Genomic DNA, 20792 nt, shown 5'->3' on the forward strand with positions numbered 1-20792 from the left:
CGTGTTTCCCTTTGCAGTAAATTTACGCCCTCCTACTTTCTGCCTCTTGGTTACCTTTGGTCGGTCCTTTCCTGTTCAGCATGGCATGTTGCTCTTCGGAAACATTCAAGCGTCGGACTACATCTGCCAGCGCCGACTTCAGCAGCTGTATCTCATCCTCTTGCATCTGTACACGCTGCTCCAGGGAGGCGATTCGATCAGTCATCTCCATGCTACTGGCTGCAGAGGCACTGTCATCTGAGGCAAAAGAAAAAAGAAACACAAACTGAGGAGATCAAATGGAAGAGACTTTAATCTGAATGAATAACGTTAAAAGGGAACTTCTGTTAATGATCAATGTTCATGTATGGCGATGCAAGCGGTTATCTTATCTCACTGGCTGTTCTTTTAATGCTTTTAATTTTAATTTCGTTTACATAACTGAACGCCATGACATAACGCAATTGATCAAAGTGTCATTTCTTTAAAAATATCAGTCTGTCTGTGCATTGCTTAACTAAAGCTGCTTATTTTGTGTTTAGTGGGGTGCAAGGCCCTTGACGTGCAGGTCAAATTTTGACCAGGCTGACAGAATACAGTGTACTCAAGGTGCCTGCTTCTAAAATTCACCCTGATCACAGCAGTAATGGTAGTTTGAATAGAGGCCCAGGACAAACGTAAATGATGCATGGAAATATCCTCTTAAGAGTGTGCGACACAATATGTATTTACATTGCAGTTCAATGGCATGCCAGCACAGTGATTAGCACTGCTGTTTCACAGCTCCAGGGTCCCAGGTTCGGATCCCGGCTTAGGCCACTGTCTGTGAGGAGTCTGCACGTTCTCCCTGTGGGTCTGTGTGGGTTTCCTCCGGGTGCTCCGATTTCCTCCCACAAGTCCTGAAAGACGTGCTTGTTAGGTGAATTGGACATTCTGAATTCTCCCTCAGTGTACCCGAACAGGTGCTGGAGTGTGGCGACTAGAGATTTTTCACAGTAACTTCATTGCAGGGTTAATGTCAGCCTACTTGTGACAATAATAAAGATTATTATTGAAAATGGAAACAGACAATCTTGAACTTGGCATAAAAGATCTAATGAAATTCCTTAAAAGGGTTCAATCTATTTGGAGACTCTCATATTCAGGAAGAAGAATTAAGTGCTAAGTATGTGTCTCCACCATACGGGGCACCACAGTTGTGTAATGTAGGTCACAACTTTGCATTTGAAAAGGTTTGATGACAGGAAGGATTTATGGTAGTTTAAGCCGGCTAACAAGCTTAGTTCAATTTTGAAAAAAGGGCACTGATGTACACATTTAGCTCAATGGTGATCTGCTCATATCTAGGTCCTGTATTTCCATTGCACAGCTGCTGTCAAGTCCTATTTTCACTACACTGGAAAGCTGTGAGCTCAATCTTGCACGTAAGATACATCTTCTGTCGCTGGGGCTTATGTTGTGCGTTGAAAAAATTTTTAAAAATCTGGTCACCGAATAAAAATTACTTTTTACTTTCCATTGCACCACATAAGGAATTCTGAAAATGAGGAATCTCATACAGGACTTGTGCACCGGAAATATTTTTGTCCTGCGCAGTGCATCTTTCGGTGAGGAGAACGTAAAACATTTCCGGCCGTCGTTTTGATCACATGGAGTGCAAAGTTTCCTGAACCTTGCTACGTAACATGTGGTATTCCCGGCCATATCGTTAAAGATGCCAGCACCTTTTAGTGAGAATGGATAAGGATTACTTTGAGATGTCACATGCTACAAGGTGGAAGCAATGTTGTGCATCACTGATATCTTTGAAGTGTAAATCTCCACACAGTACAGCGGCTTTATTGGAAATGTTCTGATGCAAAACTTTAATGAAAGCCAAACATGATTTATTTCACTCATAAGAATAATGGGCAGGATTATCTTTTACACACCGTGTTGTTATGATCTGGAATACATTGCAGTATCTGAAAGGGTAGTGGAAGCAGATTCAATCGCAAATTTAATCCAAAGGGGAGTTGGATAAAATACTTGAAAAGGAAATATTTGCATATCTATAGGGAAAGAGGGGGAGAGTAGGGATAATTGGATAACTCTTTTAAAAACCCCTGCACAAGCAGCATTGGCCGAATGTTCTCTTTCTATGTTGCTCGAAACTTTGCTGCCTTATATAAACATTAAGTGGCATGGCTGAAAAACATCAGGGTGGCTTTGAACCTCTTCCGCCTCGTGCAGAAGGGGGTGGTTACTGATCGCCCCGTTTACACTAAGAACCACAGAGAGACAAGTGGCCGTCTGTTGTAGGTTGCAATCCTATCATTAAAGAAGTCCTCGTGATTTCACACATGTTGGTTTATAAGGGACACGCATGCAGATGGTAATAATCTATTAGGTCCCCAGTTTAACGCGTGGCTAGATTATCAGGCTGCCAAATGTTTCAATAATAGATGACCTGACTTTCAGATGCATACAGTAGGCTGAAATTTAGTGCACCAAAACTGTGGGTTGGGTTCAGGTTAGATGTTAACATTTTAAAATTGTGAACACTGACCCCCCCAGCCCACTTTCTGCAGACAAGGGCAAGGGGGAGGGAAGTCAAGCCTCTCCCGGGAGGCAGCTTGGGAAAGCTAAAGAAGAGTAATGACAGCTGTAAGGACAATGGATTGACTTTACAGCACTGCTTGAGGGTCAGGAGAAGTACAAGTGTTTTGCACTGACCCCCAGGCTCTCCCATCAGACCTTGCCCAGACAAAGACCCCTGGGATCGGGAATCAATCCCTCACTTGGGATCAGGTCTTCCTAGGATAATCAGGAATTAGACTCCCTGTGATCAGGAATCAGACCCTCCATGGGATCAGAAATCAGATCCTCTGACTGGGATCAGGATCGGACAGAATTGGGGATGTGTACTCTGCTAGGATTGAAGATTGGACTCTTTTCAATCAGGGACTGGACATTGGGATTCCGGATCAGGCCACCTGGAATAGGGAACACTGCCCCCCCCCCCCCCCCCCCCACATGTTCAGGAATCAGACTCTCAAAAACAGAGGTCAAGGGCTTCCCACATATTGGGAATCGGACCTTCCCCCCCCCCGGATTGGGGTGATGGATTGGACCAACCTACTGCTGTGAACCGCCTACTAACGAGCCTGTATCTGACTGCATTTTTGCCAGGAGTTGCCAGGAACAAAGGGCAACTCTGTGAAATTAGAAAGCCACAGCATGTGGGAAAACTGGATTTCAGTGTTTCTCATTTGAATCTCTGTTCAATCTGCCCGTTATTGCCCAGTTCAACACTACCACGGAAAATGTTCAGAACCAAATACTCTTGAATCTTTTCTGAGTGTTCTCTAATAGCCTGAACAAGAGTATTTGGGTTTTATTTTAAGCCTTCATCTATATATCCAATTAAATTAAAATGGATAAACGGTCCACAGTGCCTTTAATTAGTACCAGCTCAGTGCTTTGGACAATGACCAAGTAAGTGTTTTGCTTCATTCTTTTACTGTGAAATCTGTGCCAACTACTGACCCTTCTGGTGGATTTGTACTTCTTATTTTCTCGCTTGTCATTTAAAAACAGCAGGATCTCCTCTGAAAGAGCAGCGTTCTTGTTAAATAGCGAATGATGCTTCATTTGTTCGCAACTGTCAAGGATTCTCGTTGTCTCGACCTTGTTACTATGTCACACTCAATCTGTCTCCGTGCTTTGTTACAATGAACTTCAGCCTGGGGCCCTTGTCCTGTCTCTGTCACCTATGCCTTTGAGAATTCTATGTGACCACAAGCTATGAAAGTTATTTAAGTGCTATTAAGTATGTGCCAGGCAGGAAGTAAAGATCACTCTGCCAATGCCTCAGATGCATTGCTCGAAAGATGTGTGAAACGATTTGAACCAAGAGGGAATGACATACCCTGATTTTAATTTGTGAAGGAATCTAGCAAATGCAAAGACAAGTGGCGATTCCTCCTGAGCTCGGCAATGTGAGGTTGGAGTGGTTTTCATTTGCACAATGAATCTAGGTAAAGCTGTTACCTTGACGAACCTGAATGGCCCTATCTCACTGCTGCCTTGCTGTGATGTTAAAGTCAATGTACACTCTGGTTAACACGACAAAGATTCTTCTTGTGGCTGCATTAAGCGATCCAGTGCAGCCTCAAGTTGCATAGCTGCAGATAGAGTTGCAAGGGCAGACAACCAAAACTGCAGGTCGTGCTGAACCCGAATACCTCTTTGGTGAAGCACGCTCATCCAACACATTAACACCTCACTAACATTCCCATGTGGCTTGTGTCCTTCCCACCATGCTTTCCTGCTCTTTCCCCTCGATGATAAACGACATGCACTGTATCCCCACAGGGAATACCATACGCTGCTCCTGAGAAATCCTCATTGTTGGAGTGGAAAATCGTCCGGTGGTATCAACTCTGATAGAGGCAGACAAGTTGCAAGGATGCTGAATGCAAAATATTTAAGTGGCGCAATAAAGTCATCCTCAGCTGCAGTAATTGCTCCTCAACGTTTCTGCATCGGTGAAGCTCAAGAAGCTTCTCATTTCCACCATGGTCAAGGTGGCAGCTGCACCTGACTTTTCTCATTCGAGCTCATCTGTGGTGCATTTCAAGAGTAAAAGAAAGAAATTTCAATGAACAACATGAGGATGTAACAGGTGGATTGTTGGAAAGGCCTAATCGCATTTGGGAATCTATTTTACAGCTACAAACTGGCAAAAGAATTGGCTGAATATTAAATATTAAATATTAAAGCATGCCGCTGTGCAGAGAGACCTGGGTGTGCTAGTGCATGAGTCACAGAAAGTTGGTTTACAGGTGCAACAGGTGATTAAGAAGGCAAATGGAATTTTGTCCTTCATTGCTAGAGGGATGGAGTTTAAGACTAGGGAGGTTATGTTGCAATTGTATAAGGTGTTAGTGAGGCCACACCTGGAGTATTGTGTTCAGTTTTGGTCTCCTTACTTGAGAAAGGACATACTGACACTGGAGGGTATGCAGAGGAGATTCACTAGGTTAATCCCAGAGCTGAAGGGGTTGGATTATGAGGAGAGGTTGAGTAGACTGGGACTGTACTCGTTGGAATTTAGAAGGATGAGGGGGGATCTTATCGAAACATTTAAAATTATGAAGGGAATAGATAGGATAGATGCGGGCAGGTTGTTTCCACTGGCGGGTGAAAGCAGAACTAGGGGACATACCCTCAAAATAAGGGGAAGTAGATTTAGGACTGAGTTTAGGAGGAACTTCTTCACCCAAAGGGTTGTGAATCTATGGAATTCCTTGCCCGGTGAAGCAGTAGAGGCTCCTTCATTAAATGTTTTTAAGGTAAAGATAGATAGTTTTTTGAAGAATAAAGGGATTAAGGGTTATGGTGTTCGGGCCGGAAAGTGGAGCTGAGTCCACAAAAGATCAGCCATGATCTTATTGAATGGCGGAGCAGGCTCGAGGGGCCAGATGGCCTACTCCTGCTCCTAGTTCTTATGTTTTAAGTTATGTACTAGGTTCTAGAAGTACTGAAAGCGGCATGTTTTGGGAAGATCAATTTCCCAAATGATTAACATGAACCATATAGCCACAGAAAACGATGCTTTGATTCCTACGCTGTATATGGCAGGTCTGTAAAGTAGTCAAGAATAACATACAACAGGCTGACCTTTTTGAAACTCCACCACTGCAAAGAGACCCAACTAATAAAACTAATGAGAATTGTGAATCAGACACAAGCACTGAAGTCTTGCATCACCCGAGGAGGAATAAATACATCCACTGCTTAAAATGCTTTTGAGCAGTTTCAGGAGAAATGCAATGCTGTTCAACTGAAAGCATTCATCCTTTGCACAGTTGTCCTTTCCTGCTCACAGAACTGTGAAACTGAAAAATACACTCTGATAGGTAGGCATTCTAATTTGCACCGTGTTAAGATTGAAATATCTACAATTAAACGAAAAGTGTCACAGAGGTACTGTTACAATGATTTATCTAACATTCCTTCTTGTCAATAAGAAAACACATGCTGTTACAAAGCTTATTAAATATTTCCCTTACTCCATCAAAAACCTATGTCACCGGTGGCGCAGAATGATGTTACGGTGCCAAACAGCCACTAAAGAGCAGATGGCCGGAATAAACACCTCAACGACTGTTGTTCCTCCATGGGGGCAACATATGGGCAGTGTCAATAAAGCCAGTACCATCAAGCATTTCAAAGAGGATGTTATTCTGTCGAGCAGGGTGGGAAAGTAATTGAGAGTGGCTATGGTTTAGAGATTTAATACCATTTAATAGAGCCCAAGCTGTGACAAATACTGTGGTGCTTTTCATAATTTTGGCAAGCTGCAAGTCTACTGTAGTCTTTGAGGGTTTTAAACAATCTGCAATCATAGAATCATAGAATCATAGAATTTACAGAAGGAGCCCATTTGGCCCATCGGGTCTGCACGGGCCCTTGGAAAGAGCATCCCACTTAAACCCACACTTCCAACCTATCCCCATAAACCCAGTAACCCCACCAAACCTATTTGGACATTAAGGGCAATTTAGCACAGCCAATCCACCTAACCTGCACATCTTTGGACTGATAGAGACAATGACAATGATACAGAGTTTGTGTTTGAAGGTTGCTCTATTATCCCACGTGTTACTGAACAAGTTACAGTGGACTCACAGGTCACTGCCATGTTGATATCAGGAGCAGGATTTGGGGTTTTGGGGCAGTACCCTGACGATTGGGAATGGGGATCTCGACCCCCGCAACATGCCAGCTGCAGTCAAATATTGATTTTCCGTGTACAGGTCAATTAGTAACCAGAGAGCAAACTCACTGTGACCATGGGTGACACGAAGAAAGCACTGGCTTCCAAGAAGGGTATCAAGAAAACTTAGAAAAAACTTTCAGCAGAGGGCAGCACAAAGACGAGAAGAGCCAGGAAAGAAAGATGCTCCATCTACATCTTCAGAGTGATTGTAGAATCAACAGTGCAGAAGGAGTCCACTCAGCCCATCGAGTCTGGACCAGTCCTTGGAAAGATTACTTCAGCCACACCTCCACCCTATGCCCGTAACCCAGTAACCCCACCTAACCTTTGTGGACCCTAAGGGGCAATTTAGCATGGCCGATCTACTTAACCTGCACATCTTTGGACTGTGGGAGGAAACCGGAGCACCCGGAGGAAACCCACGCAGACACGGGGAGAACGTGCAGACTCCAGACAGACAGTGACCCAAGCCGGGAATCGAACCTGGGACACTGGTGCTGTGAAGCGACAGTGCCAACCACTGTGCTACCTTGCCACCCATAATAATGATGAAACAGGTTCACCCCGACACTGGCATCTTTTGTGAATGTTTGTGAATGATATTTTCGAGCATATCGCAGGTGAGGCTTTCCGCCTGGCCCATTACAACAAGCGCAGCACCATCAGCTCCGGGGAGATCCAGACCACCGTGTGCCTGCTGCTGCCCAGGGAACTGGCCAAGTACACCCGCTCCAAGTAAAACCCCACAATGCACAGAAAAGCAACTGTTCCTCCCCCGGTGGGCTCTCTAAGCTGAAGGGCCAGCAAGGGGCCACCAACATTAAAGACGCCGTCATATCTCTCAGTGAGATACATTTCTCTTCGAACATTTTAGAATTTTTAAAATTGCCGCAGCTGCCAGGCCACCAATGTGCAGGTGGAATCCTTCCACAGGGTAGCCTGATCTGCAGCTGGGGTCCTGGCCTGAAAGGTGGGGACAATTCCAAAATCTCCCTGGAGTGCTGGCTCCTCATCCGCCACCAGAAAGTTGCTCCTCAGGGAGATGGCCTCTTTCTGAAGTCGCGGGGGACCCAAAGGTCAACTGGAAAATTCCAGTCAGCCTCTGAGCATTGACTTTAATGGGCCATTAACGCATCTCATCTGGCTAATCGCCAGTTGCTGGCAGGTAGGCCTTCTACCCCAATCCTGTCTCTGGATATTACACACTCCGCTGTCTTCGTACCTGCCCTATTTTGGGGCACAAATGCAGATCCAGTCGTTTCTTGATATCAGGAAAGGCCTGAAATTCCTGACTGAAGAGGGTCATTTAATTAAAATGTCATATCAATTAAATCATCTTTGCACTTTAATGGACAGCAGATACATCAGTACAATGATGAAGCTTGTCAATGTTACACAATGTTGTGTAAATCAACATTTGCAAGTAATTCCATTAGATTTGCCAATTACAGCTAAATGTTATATCTCACAGTAAAGCAATTACTTGTAGAGGTTCTTAAAGAGCAGAATATTTAAAAAAAATAATTTAGAGCACCCAATTATATTTTTCCAATTAAGTAGCAATTTAGCTTGGCCAATCCACCTAACCTGCACATCTTGGGGTTGTGTGGGTGAGACCCATGCAGATATGGGGAGAATGTACAAACTCCACATGGACAGTGACCTGGGCTGGGATCGAACCCGGGTCCTCAGCGCCGTGAGGCAGCAGTGATCACCACTGCGCCACCGTGCCACCCTCATAAGAAGGAATTAAATGATGATTATGATAATTCAGTGAAAGATGCTACGTTCAATAGAAAGAGGATACTGCTGGAGCTAAATCTTTGGAAAGGTTGGAGGGAGCTTTCCCCCCTTTCTTATTCCCTGTAGTAAGTTGTCTGCTTCTGTGTCCAATTATTTACACAATATTCCTCTGCCTTCTCCATTCAACGCTTTCACTCTCTTGGGGTGGGGAGGGGCAATGTTTTCTCTGGGGCTTAGTTATTTTAGAACTCTAATGGATGTCTGGGCTCTCTTGGCCAAGAGAAAACATTGCTTGATTGACAGCTCTGATCTCTTCGGTCAACTGCATAACATTTATTTATACAAGATAAAGAGGTTTCAAGTGCTTGCGGTTTCTGCAATTGATACTTGAAAGGGTCTCGATGATTGACACTTTAATTGGATTATAGTAAAAGGTGGAATAAAGTTGAAAGAAATTGGAAAGTTATCCATCAATAACTGGTTTAGAAGATTCTTTGAACACATTATACATTTACAATAGGGTTCATTGTTCCTAAATAGTGTATATTGGGTGAAGAGGCAGATAAGTTCCATAGCTTGGAATTCGGGTGGGGGTGGCATGAGGTGACACAGATGGAGCATGGGGAGTAAGGAGGTATGTGGAGTGGGAAGATCTTTCTGTTTTGATTATAACTGCGCCAAAGACCCACACCACCAAAGCAGCATCACCAGCAAACAGTCAGCTAGATCAGCTGTAGCCTGCAACCCTCCCCCCCCCCCCCCCCCCCCCCCGCCCAACTGGAATGAAATTCCCATCCTTCCTTGCATTTTCTCCCGAGGCAGGCAAACTGGGATGGGTAATTTCCCGACTCCCGCTCCCCAACCAGAGGATGAAAAACCCAACCCCATGTCAAAATGTAGTGGTTTAATTCATCCAGTTGTCGAAACATACACCAGCCCTTGGTTTCACCAGCCCAATGTCAGTAGCAGCCTGGACAATGCTGAGTTGGATCTCGCTCTCAGACAGCTAATCAAGGACCATGTGCACACAGAATAGCAACAGAGTTTATTCAGTTCACACTGAAGCAACGTGGCGAGTGAAACAATAATTAGTGCTTTGTCAGCTGCCATGCGAATTCCTGCTGCCCAGGATAGTGCTGGAGTACAATGACAGCTCATAGCCTGTGTTGCTTGAATGAAATCCATGACGTGGCAGTGACTGGGGAGAAAAGGCGAGGGGTTGAACAACACATAAGCTTTAATAGCCAGGACAGTCAAGTTGCTTAAACAGTATCATTTGGAAGCAGCTTGACTGGAAGATAATGATATGCTTCAGGAAAGAACAATCATAATATAAGCTATGCCATTTATATGCTCTACAAACATTCATTGACTAGCATAGTTACTTACTCAGATGGCTAACTATATTAGCATTAAGGCATTGTTACAAAAGCCTGTGTTAACTGCAATCTTTCTTGGATTATTTCTCATGTCTAATGTGATTATCTCAATTTTAACTGTTCACATGTGCAAACATGTGGTAGGGGTGGCGTAGTGGTATTGTCATTGGACTGGTGATCCAGAGACCCAGGATAATACTATTTTTAAAAATAAATTTAGAGTACCCAATTATTCTTTTCCAATTAAGAGGCAATTTAGTGTGACCAACCCACCTACCATGCATATCTTTGGGTTGTGGGGGTGAAACCCACGCAGATACGGGGAGAATGTGCAAACTCCACATGGTCAGCGACCTGAAGCCAGAATCGAACCCAGGTCCTCGGCGGCATAAGGCAGCAGTGCTAACCACTGCACCACCGTGCCACCCCGACCCAGGGTAATACTCTGTGGACCCAGGTTCGAATCACGCTGTGGCAGATGGTGGAAACTGAATTCCAATAAATGTCTGGAATTAAAGGTCTAATGATGACCATGAAACCATTGTCAATTGCCATTGAAAACCTAGCTGGTTCACTAATGTCCTTTAGGGAAGGAAATCTGCCATTCTTACCTGGTCTGACCTACATGTGACTCCAGATCCATAGCAATCCATAGCAGGTTGAATCTTAATTGCCCTCTAAAAAGGAAAGAAACCAGGGGCGGAATTTTCCAATAATTGGGGCCATGTTCCCACACCGGCATGAAAACTGTCGATACCACTCTGGCGTCAATGGCCCCCAAACGTGAGGAACTCTCCACTTTCTAGGGGGCTAGGTTGACACCGGAGTGGTTCCTGCAGCACCAGCCGGCGCCGAAGGGCCGGCACAAGTTCGCGCATGCGCAGAACGGGCGGCATATTTCCGCGCATGCGCAGAAGGATCAGCATATTGTTGCACATGCATGGGGGTTGCCTTCTCCGCGCCGGCCCCCGGGCAATATGGTGGAGCCCTACAAGGGTCCGGCGCAGAGTAAAGTAGGCCCCCCACAGAACCAGCCCACCCGCCGATCGGTAGGCCCATATCGCGGGCCAGACCACCGTGGGGGCCCCTCCCCTGGGGGCTTATCCCCCCATACCCCTGCCCCCCCCCCCCCAGGACGACCCCCGCACGCGCACCTTCCAGGTCCCGCCGTGTGTGTGGTGAGTAATTCACGCCGGCAGGACTGGGCCAAACTCATCAGCCACTCAGCCCATTGGGGCCTGGAGAATCGCCGGGGGAGCCGCTGTCAACGGCCCCTAACCAGCGCGGCGGGAATCCCACAGGCACCCGAAAAATGGCGCCGGAGAATGGGGAAGCCGGCATCGGGGCGGCGGGGCGGCATTCGCGCCTCTCCCCGGGGATTCTCCGACTCGGCGCAGGGTCGGAGAATCCCGGCCCAGATGCGCCAACCAGCATCAATCGAGGGCACAGAAATTGACAATGGCAAATCCAGCCCTGACAACCCTGCAACGTTCTCCTTACTAACATCTGGGGCTTGGATCAAAATTGGGAGACTTGTCTCACAGACTAGTCATGCAACTAGCCTGACACAGCCATACTCACAGAATCACACCTTAAAGATAAATTCCCAGACACACTATCACCATGCCTGGGGATGTCCTGCCCCACTGGCAGGACAGACCCAGCAGAGGTGGTGGCACAGTGGTTTACAGTTGGGAGGGAGTTGCCTTGAGAGTCCTCAACATCACCGCCGGACTCCATAAAGTCTCATGGCTTCAGATTGGCAAGGAAACCTCCTGCTGATTACCAGGTACCGTTCACCATCAGCTGATGAATCGGTACTCCTCCATGTTGAACACCAGTTGGAGGAAGTACTGAGGGTGGCAAGGGCACAGAATATACTCTTGAGTGGGGGTCTTCAATATCAATCACCAAGAGTGGCTCGATTTCATCACTACAGACCGAGCTGGCTGAGTCCTAAAGGACATAACTGTTAGACTAGGTCTGCAACAGGTGGTGAGGGAACCAACAAGAGGGAAAAACATACTAGACCTAACCCTCACCAACCTGCCTGCTGCAGATGCATCTGTCCATGACAGTATCGGTAGGAGTGAACACCGCACAGCGGTGTGGGTGTCCATGGTGTTAAATGGGCTAGATTCAAAACAGATGCAGCAACTCAAGGCTAGGCATCATCAGCAGCAACAGATTGTACTCGATAACAATCTGTAACCTCATAGTCAGGCATATTCCCCACTCTGCCATTACCATCAAGCGAGGGGATCAACCCTGGTTCAATGAAGAGTGCAGGAGGACATGCCAGGAGCAGAAACAGGTGCAGCAATAAATGAGATGTCAACCTGGTGAAGCTACAACACAGGACTACTTGCGTGCCAAACAACAACAGCAGCAAGTGATAGACAGAGCTAAGGGATCCTACAGCCAACGATCAGACCTATGTATAACAGTCATGACATAACCTGTCGTGAATGGTGTTGGACAATTAAACAATTCACTGGAGGTGGGGGCTTGACAAATATCCCCATCCTCAATGATGGAGGAACCAAACGGATGATCTATCTTAGTCTCCTCCGGAGGTTCTCAGCCTCACAGCTGCCAGTCTTCAGCCAATTCGAATCACCCCAACTTGATATCAGGAAATGGCGAAAGGCACTGGATACTGCAAAGGTTATGGACCCTGACAATATTCCAGTAATAGTACTGAAGTCTTGTGCTCCAGAACTTTCCCTCTCCTAGCCAAGCTGTTCCAGTACAGCTAGAACACTGGCATCTACATGGTAATGTGGAAAATTACCCAGGTATGTCCTGTGCCCAAAAAACAGGGCAGATCCAACCTGGCCAAATACCGCCCTATCAGAAAAGTGATGGCAACGTTCATTAACAGTGCTCTCAAGCAGCACTTACTCAGCAATAACCTGCTCACAGATACTCAGTTTGGGGTTCGCCAGGGTCACTCAGCTCCTGACTTCATTACAGCCTTGGTTCAAAAGCTGGACAAAAGCGCAGAACTCCAGAGGTGAGGTGAGAGTGACTGACTGCCCTTGACATCAAGGCAGCATTTTATCAAGTATGGCATCATGGAACCCGAGCAAAACTGGAGTCAATGGGAATCAAGGGCAAAACTCTCCAGTGCTTGGCACAAAGGAAGATGGTTGTGGTGGTTGGAGGCCAGTCATCGCAGTCACATCACTACAGAAGTTCCTCAGGATAGTGTCCTAGGCCCAACCATCTTCAGCTGCTTCATCAATGACCTTCCTTCCAACATAAGGTTAGATATGGGGCTGTTCTCTGATGACTACACAATGTTCAGAGCCATTCGCCACTCCTCAGATACTGAAGCAGTCCACCTGCAAATGCAGCAAATCCTGGACAATATCCAGGTTTGAGATGTCAGCTGGAAAGTTACATCTGCGCCACACAAGTGCCAGGCAATGACCTTGTCCAATGAGAGAGAATCAAACCATTGCCCCTTTACATTCACCATCACTGAATCTCCCACAATCAATGTCCTGGGGGTTATCATTGACCAGAAACTGAACTGGGCTAGCCATATAAATACTGTGGCTGCAAGAGCAGGTCAGAGGCTGGGAATCCTGTTGCGAGTAACTCACCTCGTGACTCCCCAAAGCATGTCCACAGTCTACAAGGCACAAGTCAGGAACGTGGTGGAATACTCCCCTTTTGCCTGGATGAGTGCAGCTCCAGCATCACTCAAGAAGATTGACACCATCCAGGACAAAGTAGCCCACTTGATTGGCTCCCCTTCCGCAAACATTCAAATCCTCCACCACCATCACACAGTGGCAGCTGTGTGTACCATCTACAAGATGCATTGCAGGAACTCACCACATCTTCTTAGGCAGCACCTTCCAAACCCACCACCACCACCATCTGAGCTGGGCTAAATCGCTGGCTTTTAAAGCAGCCCAGCAGTCCAGCAGCACGGTTCGATTCCCGTACCAGCCTCCCCGTACAGGCGCCGGAATGTGGCGACTAGGGGCTTTTCACGGTAACTTCATTGAAGCCTACTCGTGACAATAAGCAATTTTCAATTTCATTTCATTTTTTCATCTAAAAGAAGGGAGCAGATACCTGGGAACACTATCACCTGGATGTTCCCCTTCAAGTTGCTCACCATCATGACTTGGAAATATATTGATCGCTCTTCCTTCCCTGTCACTGTGTCAAAATCCTGGAACTCCCTCCCTAACAGCACAGTGGTTGTACTGGGGATGGGACGTTTCGGCGTGGCCAGTTCGGCGTGGCCGATTCGGCGGGGCCAGTTCTGCGTAGCCGTTTGGAATGGGACGTTTCGGCGTGGCCAGTTCGGCGTGGCCAGTTCGGCGTGGCCAGTTCGGCGTAGCCGATTGGAATGGGACGTTTCGGCGTGGCCGATTCGGCGGAGGAGTTTTTCGGCGGAGGGATGGAAATTTATTTAAAACTCTATGCTAGCGCTTCCCATTGAGAGTCTACTGGGGGCGGGGGGGGGAGAGGTCAGACCCCCGTAGACTCTCAATGGGAAGCGCTAGCATAGATTTTTAAATAAATTTAAAACCCCTTAAATTTCAGCGGCCGGAGAGGGAAGCTGCTCTCACTGAAGCAATCAGCGGCCACTGAAATTGACACTGCCGGCTGCTCGCTCCCGCCAATCCAACTTTTAAGTTTTAATGTTTCTGATTGGAGGGAGAGAGCAGCCGGCAGTGTCAATTTCAGCGGCCGCTGATTGTTTCAGTGAGAGAGCAGCTTCCCTCTCCGGATCAAAGTGAGCCGGCCGCTGAAATTGACACAACTGACAGTTGGGGTCCATAAGCTCCCCCGCGGAGCACCAAACCGGGTCTGACTCTATACAGCCGGTGTTACTGAAGATATTGTGACTTTACACAATGTGTTAAGTCAGACAGCAGTGTAGATCACTGGGCAGCTGCTTCAATACTTTCAGTAACACAAGGGCCGGCTCAAGGCACCGGCAACTCGGGCAGTCGCCTGGGGCGCCATGTGCTAGGGGGCGCCAGAGACTCGGGTCCCGCGCATGCGCAGTTGGGCCGGTGCCAACCAGCGCATGCGCGGTGGCCGCCCTCCCCCAGGGCGGCCCCCCCGGCTCGGTCCGCCCCCCCGCTCGGTCCGCGCCCCCCCCCCTCAGTCCCCCCCGCCCCCCCCTCGGGTCCGCCCCCCCCGCCCCACCCTCGGTCCGCCCCGCCCTCGGGTCCGCCCCCCCATGCTCCCCCCTCGGGTCTGCCCCCCCCGGGTCCGCCCCCCCCCCTCGGGTCCGTCCCCCCCCGCCCCCCCCCCTCGGGTCCGCCCCCCCGCCCCCCCTCGGGTCCGCCCCCCCTCGGGTCCGCCCCCTCGCCCCCCCCTCGGGTCCGCCCCCCTCGGCCCCGCCCCCCCAAGGGCGCCGAAGTTCAGCTTGCCCGGGGCGCCAGCAACCCTAGGGCCGGCGCTGAGTAACACCGGCTTTCTTTAAGAGTTTAATGTTGGTGCCTTTCTTTAAGAGACCCGGTTTGGTGCACAAACACGATATCTAAGGCTGCTGGAAGGAAAAGATACGAGAAATGGGCTGCACAAACATTTTGCGACTATAACTAATTTGACGCCGAAACGTCCCTCCGCCGAAAAATTCCTCCGTCGAATCGGCTACGCCGAACTGGCCACGCCGAACTGGCCACGCCGAAACGTACCAAACCCGGTTGTACTCACACTACAAGGACTGCAGCGGTTCAAGAAGGCAACCCCGCCCCCCCCCCCCCCCCCCCCCCCACCTTCTCAAGAGCAATTAGGGATGGGCAACAAATGTTTGCCTAGCCAGCAAAGCCCACATCCTGTAAAAATTAATTAAATAAAGTTTATCCTTCATTTGCATTGACACATTAATCATGGTCATTCCCTATAGCACAGGAATAATATATCAGAGTTTGTGTGTGGTGTGTATGTTTGATGGTGTGTGTGTGTTTGGTGCTATCTACAATTCTGTTGTCTCCGATGCTCTCCCCTGCCCATAATGCAATGTACTGAGCTGGAGCATGATGAAATGAAAGTGAAGTATTTATCATCAGGGTAAATTATGATACACTGTACCTGGGAGAATGTGTGCCACAAAATCGTTATTATGTTAAAAATAAACTCCACGGAAGCCTTGTAAAGTCTGCAAACCATCTTCTCTCAGTGAAGAGTCAAGCAGCATTGCGCAAGGCAGGGTTAGGTTGTGAGGAATGTCATTGCTAGCTCACCATTTGGGAGACTGTAATTCTGCCCTCTCCATTTGTTACACTTTTAGAACATCAAACTGCATCTTTTATTCCTTGGTTGAACATATCTTTGGTTTATTTTTCTAATGAAGAGGTAATTTAGCGTGGCCAATCCACCTATCCTGCGCACCTTTGGGTTGTGGGGGCGAAACCCACACAAACATGGGTGACCCAGGGCCGGGATCGAATCCGGGCCCTCAGCGCCGTGAGGCAGCAGTGCTAACCACTGTGCCCCCCCGTGCCGCCCTCATATCTTGGTTTGTGTTGGGAATATTTTTCTAGATATTTCTAATTTCCTAATTGTCAAATTTCATAATACAGGGCAGCATGGTGGCGCAGTGTGTTAGCCCTGCTGTCTCACGGCGCCGAGGTCCCAGGTTCGATCCCGGCTCTGGGTCACTGTCTGTGTGGAGTTTGCACATTCTCCCCGTGTTTGCGTGGGTTTCACCCCCACAACCTAAAAATGTGCAGGCTAGGTGGATTGGCCACGCTAAATTGCCCCTGAATTGGAAAAAAATGAATTGGGTACTCTAAATTAATTTTAAAAAATAAAAAATAAAAAATTTCATAATACAGAATTTGTGACGCATTTTTAAAAATGTAATCCAGCTCTATTACTGTGCCGACTCCGACAGTCATTTTTGTGTTTCCATTTCCAATTCTCTGTCACACTAATTTCCCAGGCAATATAATGTTAAGCAATGGCTTATAATAGCGTATAAAGAGGGCAGCACAGTGGCGCAGTGGTAGTACTGCAGTTTCACGGCGCCGAGGTCGCAGGTTCGATCCTGGCTCTGGGTCACTGTCCGTGTGGAGTTTGCACATTCTCCCCGTGTTTATGTGGGTTTTGCCCCCACAACCCAAAGATGTGCAAGGTAGGTGGATTGAACACGCTAAATTGCGTGTACTAAATTGGTACTTTAAATTTATTTTTATTTTTAAAAATAATAGTGTACAAAGGAAATGCATGAAACATAAGGCTGCCTTGTCTGATTTTTTTCATTCAAATGTTTGGCTCAGGTTTTTTGAAAAAGGCGGGGCAGGGTGGGGCCAGATAAAGCCGGCAACCACGAACCCCAAGACCGGGTCACCCATTTCTCCAATATCAAAAAGGTATTCCCATACACGCACAAGGGGAACCCCCCACCCCATAATGGAGCTCCTCGGAGGGCTCCACCATCACTGCCCCCGATCCGTCTCTTTGTGCCACCCTGGCAGTGGCACCCCTGACCATGTTTTTAAAAAGCAGTTGTAAACCTTAGCAATGTAGCGGGATTCAACATTTTTTTTTTGGGGGGGAGCACATGGCGGAGAAGCCCGCATATCATATTAAAATGTATCAAAATGTATTGAAATGAGGTTCCTGCCCGTCACCAGCAAGGGGCAGGGCAATTGGAAAAAAAAATCTCACTGGCTAGAATCTCGTTTTCTGACTCTCGCGAGATTTCGTACCCACATCGCTGTTCGCACTCATGGCAGGCATGAAGTTTGAGTCCATGGTGTGGAATTTAATGTCAACCGTCCCTTCCCAAGGCAAATTCAAAGGCAAGGATAACCATGTGATTGGGCAGGTTGGTGTGGGGTGGAGATCCCACCTTCCTGCTCCCTCTGACTGACTCTGGGGTAGGAAGCCTTGCAGGTGGCCTTCCCACCCAGGTGTCATTTTAGCCCCTGGGGCAGTTCATGCCCACTGTTGCTGGAATTCAACCACCCAGTAAACCTTGTAGGTTATGCTGTGGGCTTGTAGAGGCCAGTACCTTGTACAAAGGACTCCACGTCTGATCAAGTGACCCTGCCACGGGAAGGTTGAGGGGCTGCTGAGAGTTAAATGCCTGCCATTTCAGCCGACCCCACTCCTCCCCTCATTGCGACCCTCATCCCACCTTTCACCAGGCATCCAAATGGCCTGATGAAGGCCCAAGTGAAGCACTGGCAGCAGCCACACCTCTGACTGGCTGGCTGCTCTCAGAGGGTGGAGTTTCTGCCCAACTGGGGGAAATGCAACAACTAAATGCCTTCCGTGGAGTCAGGAGCCCTCGTGGCTGGGCTCCTGTTGCCAATTAGGAAACTAAATTTCTCGGGACTCCCAGTGACAGATGTCATCCCCCACTACTTCCTGCTGCCCTCATTAAATTGCATTCAAACTCTTTGGAGAGCTTCACATTTGATTTTAAGTGGAATAATGTGGAATCTGCATTGCGGCCACTTTCTGGAAATGTCCCAGCTTAGATAATAATTATAATAATAATCTTTACTGTCACAAGTAGACTGACATTAACATTGCAATGAAGTTACTGTGTAAAGCCCCTAGTCGCCACATTCCGGCGCCTGTACGGGTAAACAGAGGGAGAATTCAGAATGTCCAAATTACCTAACAGCACGTCTTTCGGGACTTGTGAATAAATGTCATCTGAAGCTGTTGGTGAACACTGTGCAGATACCTCACACGGAGATCTCTTTCCAACTCCAGCTGCTGTGTTCAAGTTAGGTTGCATAGCACAGCACAAAGATGACAAGCATTTCAATATGCAAACACTTACAAAACATTCAGTATGTTATATCCAGATTATTCAGGCAGCACCTTTGTCTTATTGTTTAGGCCATCAAATGCATTATTTTATAAACCTTGAATGAATGTAATGGGATAGTAATCATTAAACCCACTTAATATCTTGGAGCTAGCCTCCTCTCATTGCTATACGTTATGATCTCAGTTGGTGTTAAAACTGGATTGGCTCAAAAGATAAATGTTACTTTTTTAAATAAAACGTGGAGGAACAGAACCGCCAATTAGTCTTAACAACAAGGAGGAAAATATTTGTTAAACATGAAAAAATTGGATTATAATACAATACTGCTTTACTCCCGCTTATTTTAACAATACACACAGATTTTAAAATTAACACAGATTACAAAGTACCAAACTACAATGGTCTCATTTACACACAATGCCCCTTTTAAACACCCAAGGTGACTGTGGTCAAAGACACGCACTCCGTTCTGAACCTCAAGTTAATGTGTGTGGATTTCTCATCAGAATGCCCCCAGATGATAGCCACATGAGAGTTTCCAAACTCCACTCCCAAAAATATGGTTTAAAATCTTTTTTCACAATAATGCTTTCTCTTTGCGCTTTGCATTTCAAAATCCGTCCAGCTTTTCCAAATGACACTTGTAAACAAAGCTTTCACTTCACTTTTAACAGTGAGACCAGTCCCGCTTTCACACTAGCCCCTTTAGCATTTTTTTGACTTGACGGCTGCATAAACTGTTCACGATAGCTTTAATTCTCTATTCCCAGATTATATTAAAATGACATCAAACTTTTGATTTAACTCTGAAATCTGCTTTCCCACTCTAAGTCTGGTTGCTGTAATTGACTCTTTAACTCAGAACACATTATTTACTCTTCCTTGAATTCTTCTGAACAATACTTTGGTCTCTGTTCTCTTAACTTCAGTCGTCTTAAAGTATTCTTTCTGTCCTTTTCCCTAGTATCTGGACAATAACTGTTTCTTTAAGAAATCTGCCTCTTTGCAGCTCAATCCTGTCCAGTCTTTCTTCTGGCAGAATTGAGAGATGGTCAGTCCCTGGTGATCTGTCTCCAACTGCAATATATCCAGCTAAAACTTAAAAGCTTTCCTACCTTACAAGGGCCTTCAGTTGCTAAGTAACTACTGCTACTACTATTTATTCTTCACGCCGTAACCCTGTCTAAGTCCAATCGAATCACAGTTCGAATTGAAACCAACCCCACACATACAGACACATTTGTCCAGCATGAATCAAACTATAGGTTTACCTTTCCAGGTACAGAGACATTAAATTAAAACCATACCTTAATTCTAATGTTTACCCATACCAATATAAATCCCTTAAAACGACCTTTGTTTTTCTAACATACACTTCTAAAATACTTAAAAGCACAGGTTTAAAGTGCAAGCAAACAATCAATTTAATATTGCGCCACTCTTGGTGAAAGTTCCTCCTCACTGCTGGTTTCTTGTGCATCTCACCAGTGCGAGAACTGGAGAGAGGGCAAGAGTGGAAACCAGCGACAGAGAGGAATTTACGATATATTTCATCAGAAGAAACAGTTAACTGAAGAAGGAGTTCATGAGAGTGACCATTGAAACTGAATAACTGGCATTGAACACAACACTTAAGAATAAGTTCGGCTTGGTGAAGTATCACAGCAATGTTACAGATCTGACTTCCTGCTACGTTATCGCACAGCAGGGGGAAATCTGCAATGCAGGAATTTCCAAGCTTTTGTCTTAATGGGCTGCACACAGGCACAAACCATGGGGGTCCCCGGGCCACATGTAAAGTTTAAATCACTGTTCACTTCAATTTGCACTGACTTCAAGCTGACTTCTAAATGATTTGATTTAGAATTTGTCCACCAATGAGATTGGGATAACCCTCAGAAGGACCACAGGGGATTGCTGATTGATCTCCCCCTGGGCCTCATTGAATATGAGTTCATGTGGTGAGCGGGTGGAGGCCCGCCCAGCTGGGGCTTGTTAGCAGGACCTTTAGAGTAAGCTCCCAGATCCGGACTGGCAGTACTCGATAGTCCTGGGCTGGGACTTGTGATTTGTGTATTGCAGTCGTGACTTCATTTTCAATTTAAAATAAACCAGTTCGGCCTTTCACTCCGTGCCTCCTGAAATTATTACA

At 46.8% G+C, this 20792-nt stretch overlaps 1 protein-coding gene across 8 annotated transcripts in view; it reads right to left on the reverse strand.

Annotated features, from left to right (window-relative positions):
• Positions 1 to 20792, reverse strand: part of eml1 (EMAP like 1) — a 272486-nt gene that overhangs the window by 100635 nt on the left and 151059 nt on the right. For all 8 annotated transcript variants that reach the window (XM_038777141.1, XM_038777093.1, XM_038777151.1 and 5 more), the window contains exon 2: positions 55 to 237. In XM_038777141.1, coding sequence (XP_038633069.1) covers positions 55 to 237 — 183 coding nt within the window. The remainder of the gene's footprint in view (positions 1 to 54; positions 238 to 20792) is intronic.

The sequence above is a fragment of the Scyliorhinus canicula genome, chromosome 2, assembly GCF_902713615.1.
Source record: "Scyliorhinus canicula chromosome 2, sScyCan1.1, whole genome shotgun sequence".
Lineage (NCBI taxonomy): Eukaryota > Metazoa > Chordata > Chondrichthyes > Carcharhiniformes > Scyliorhinidae > Scyliorhinus > Scyliorhinus canicula.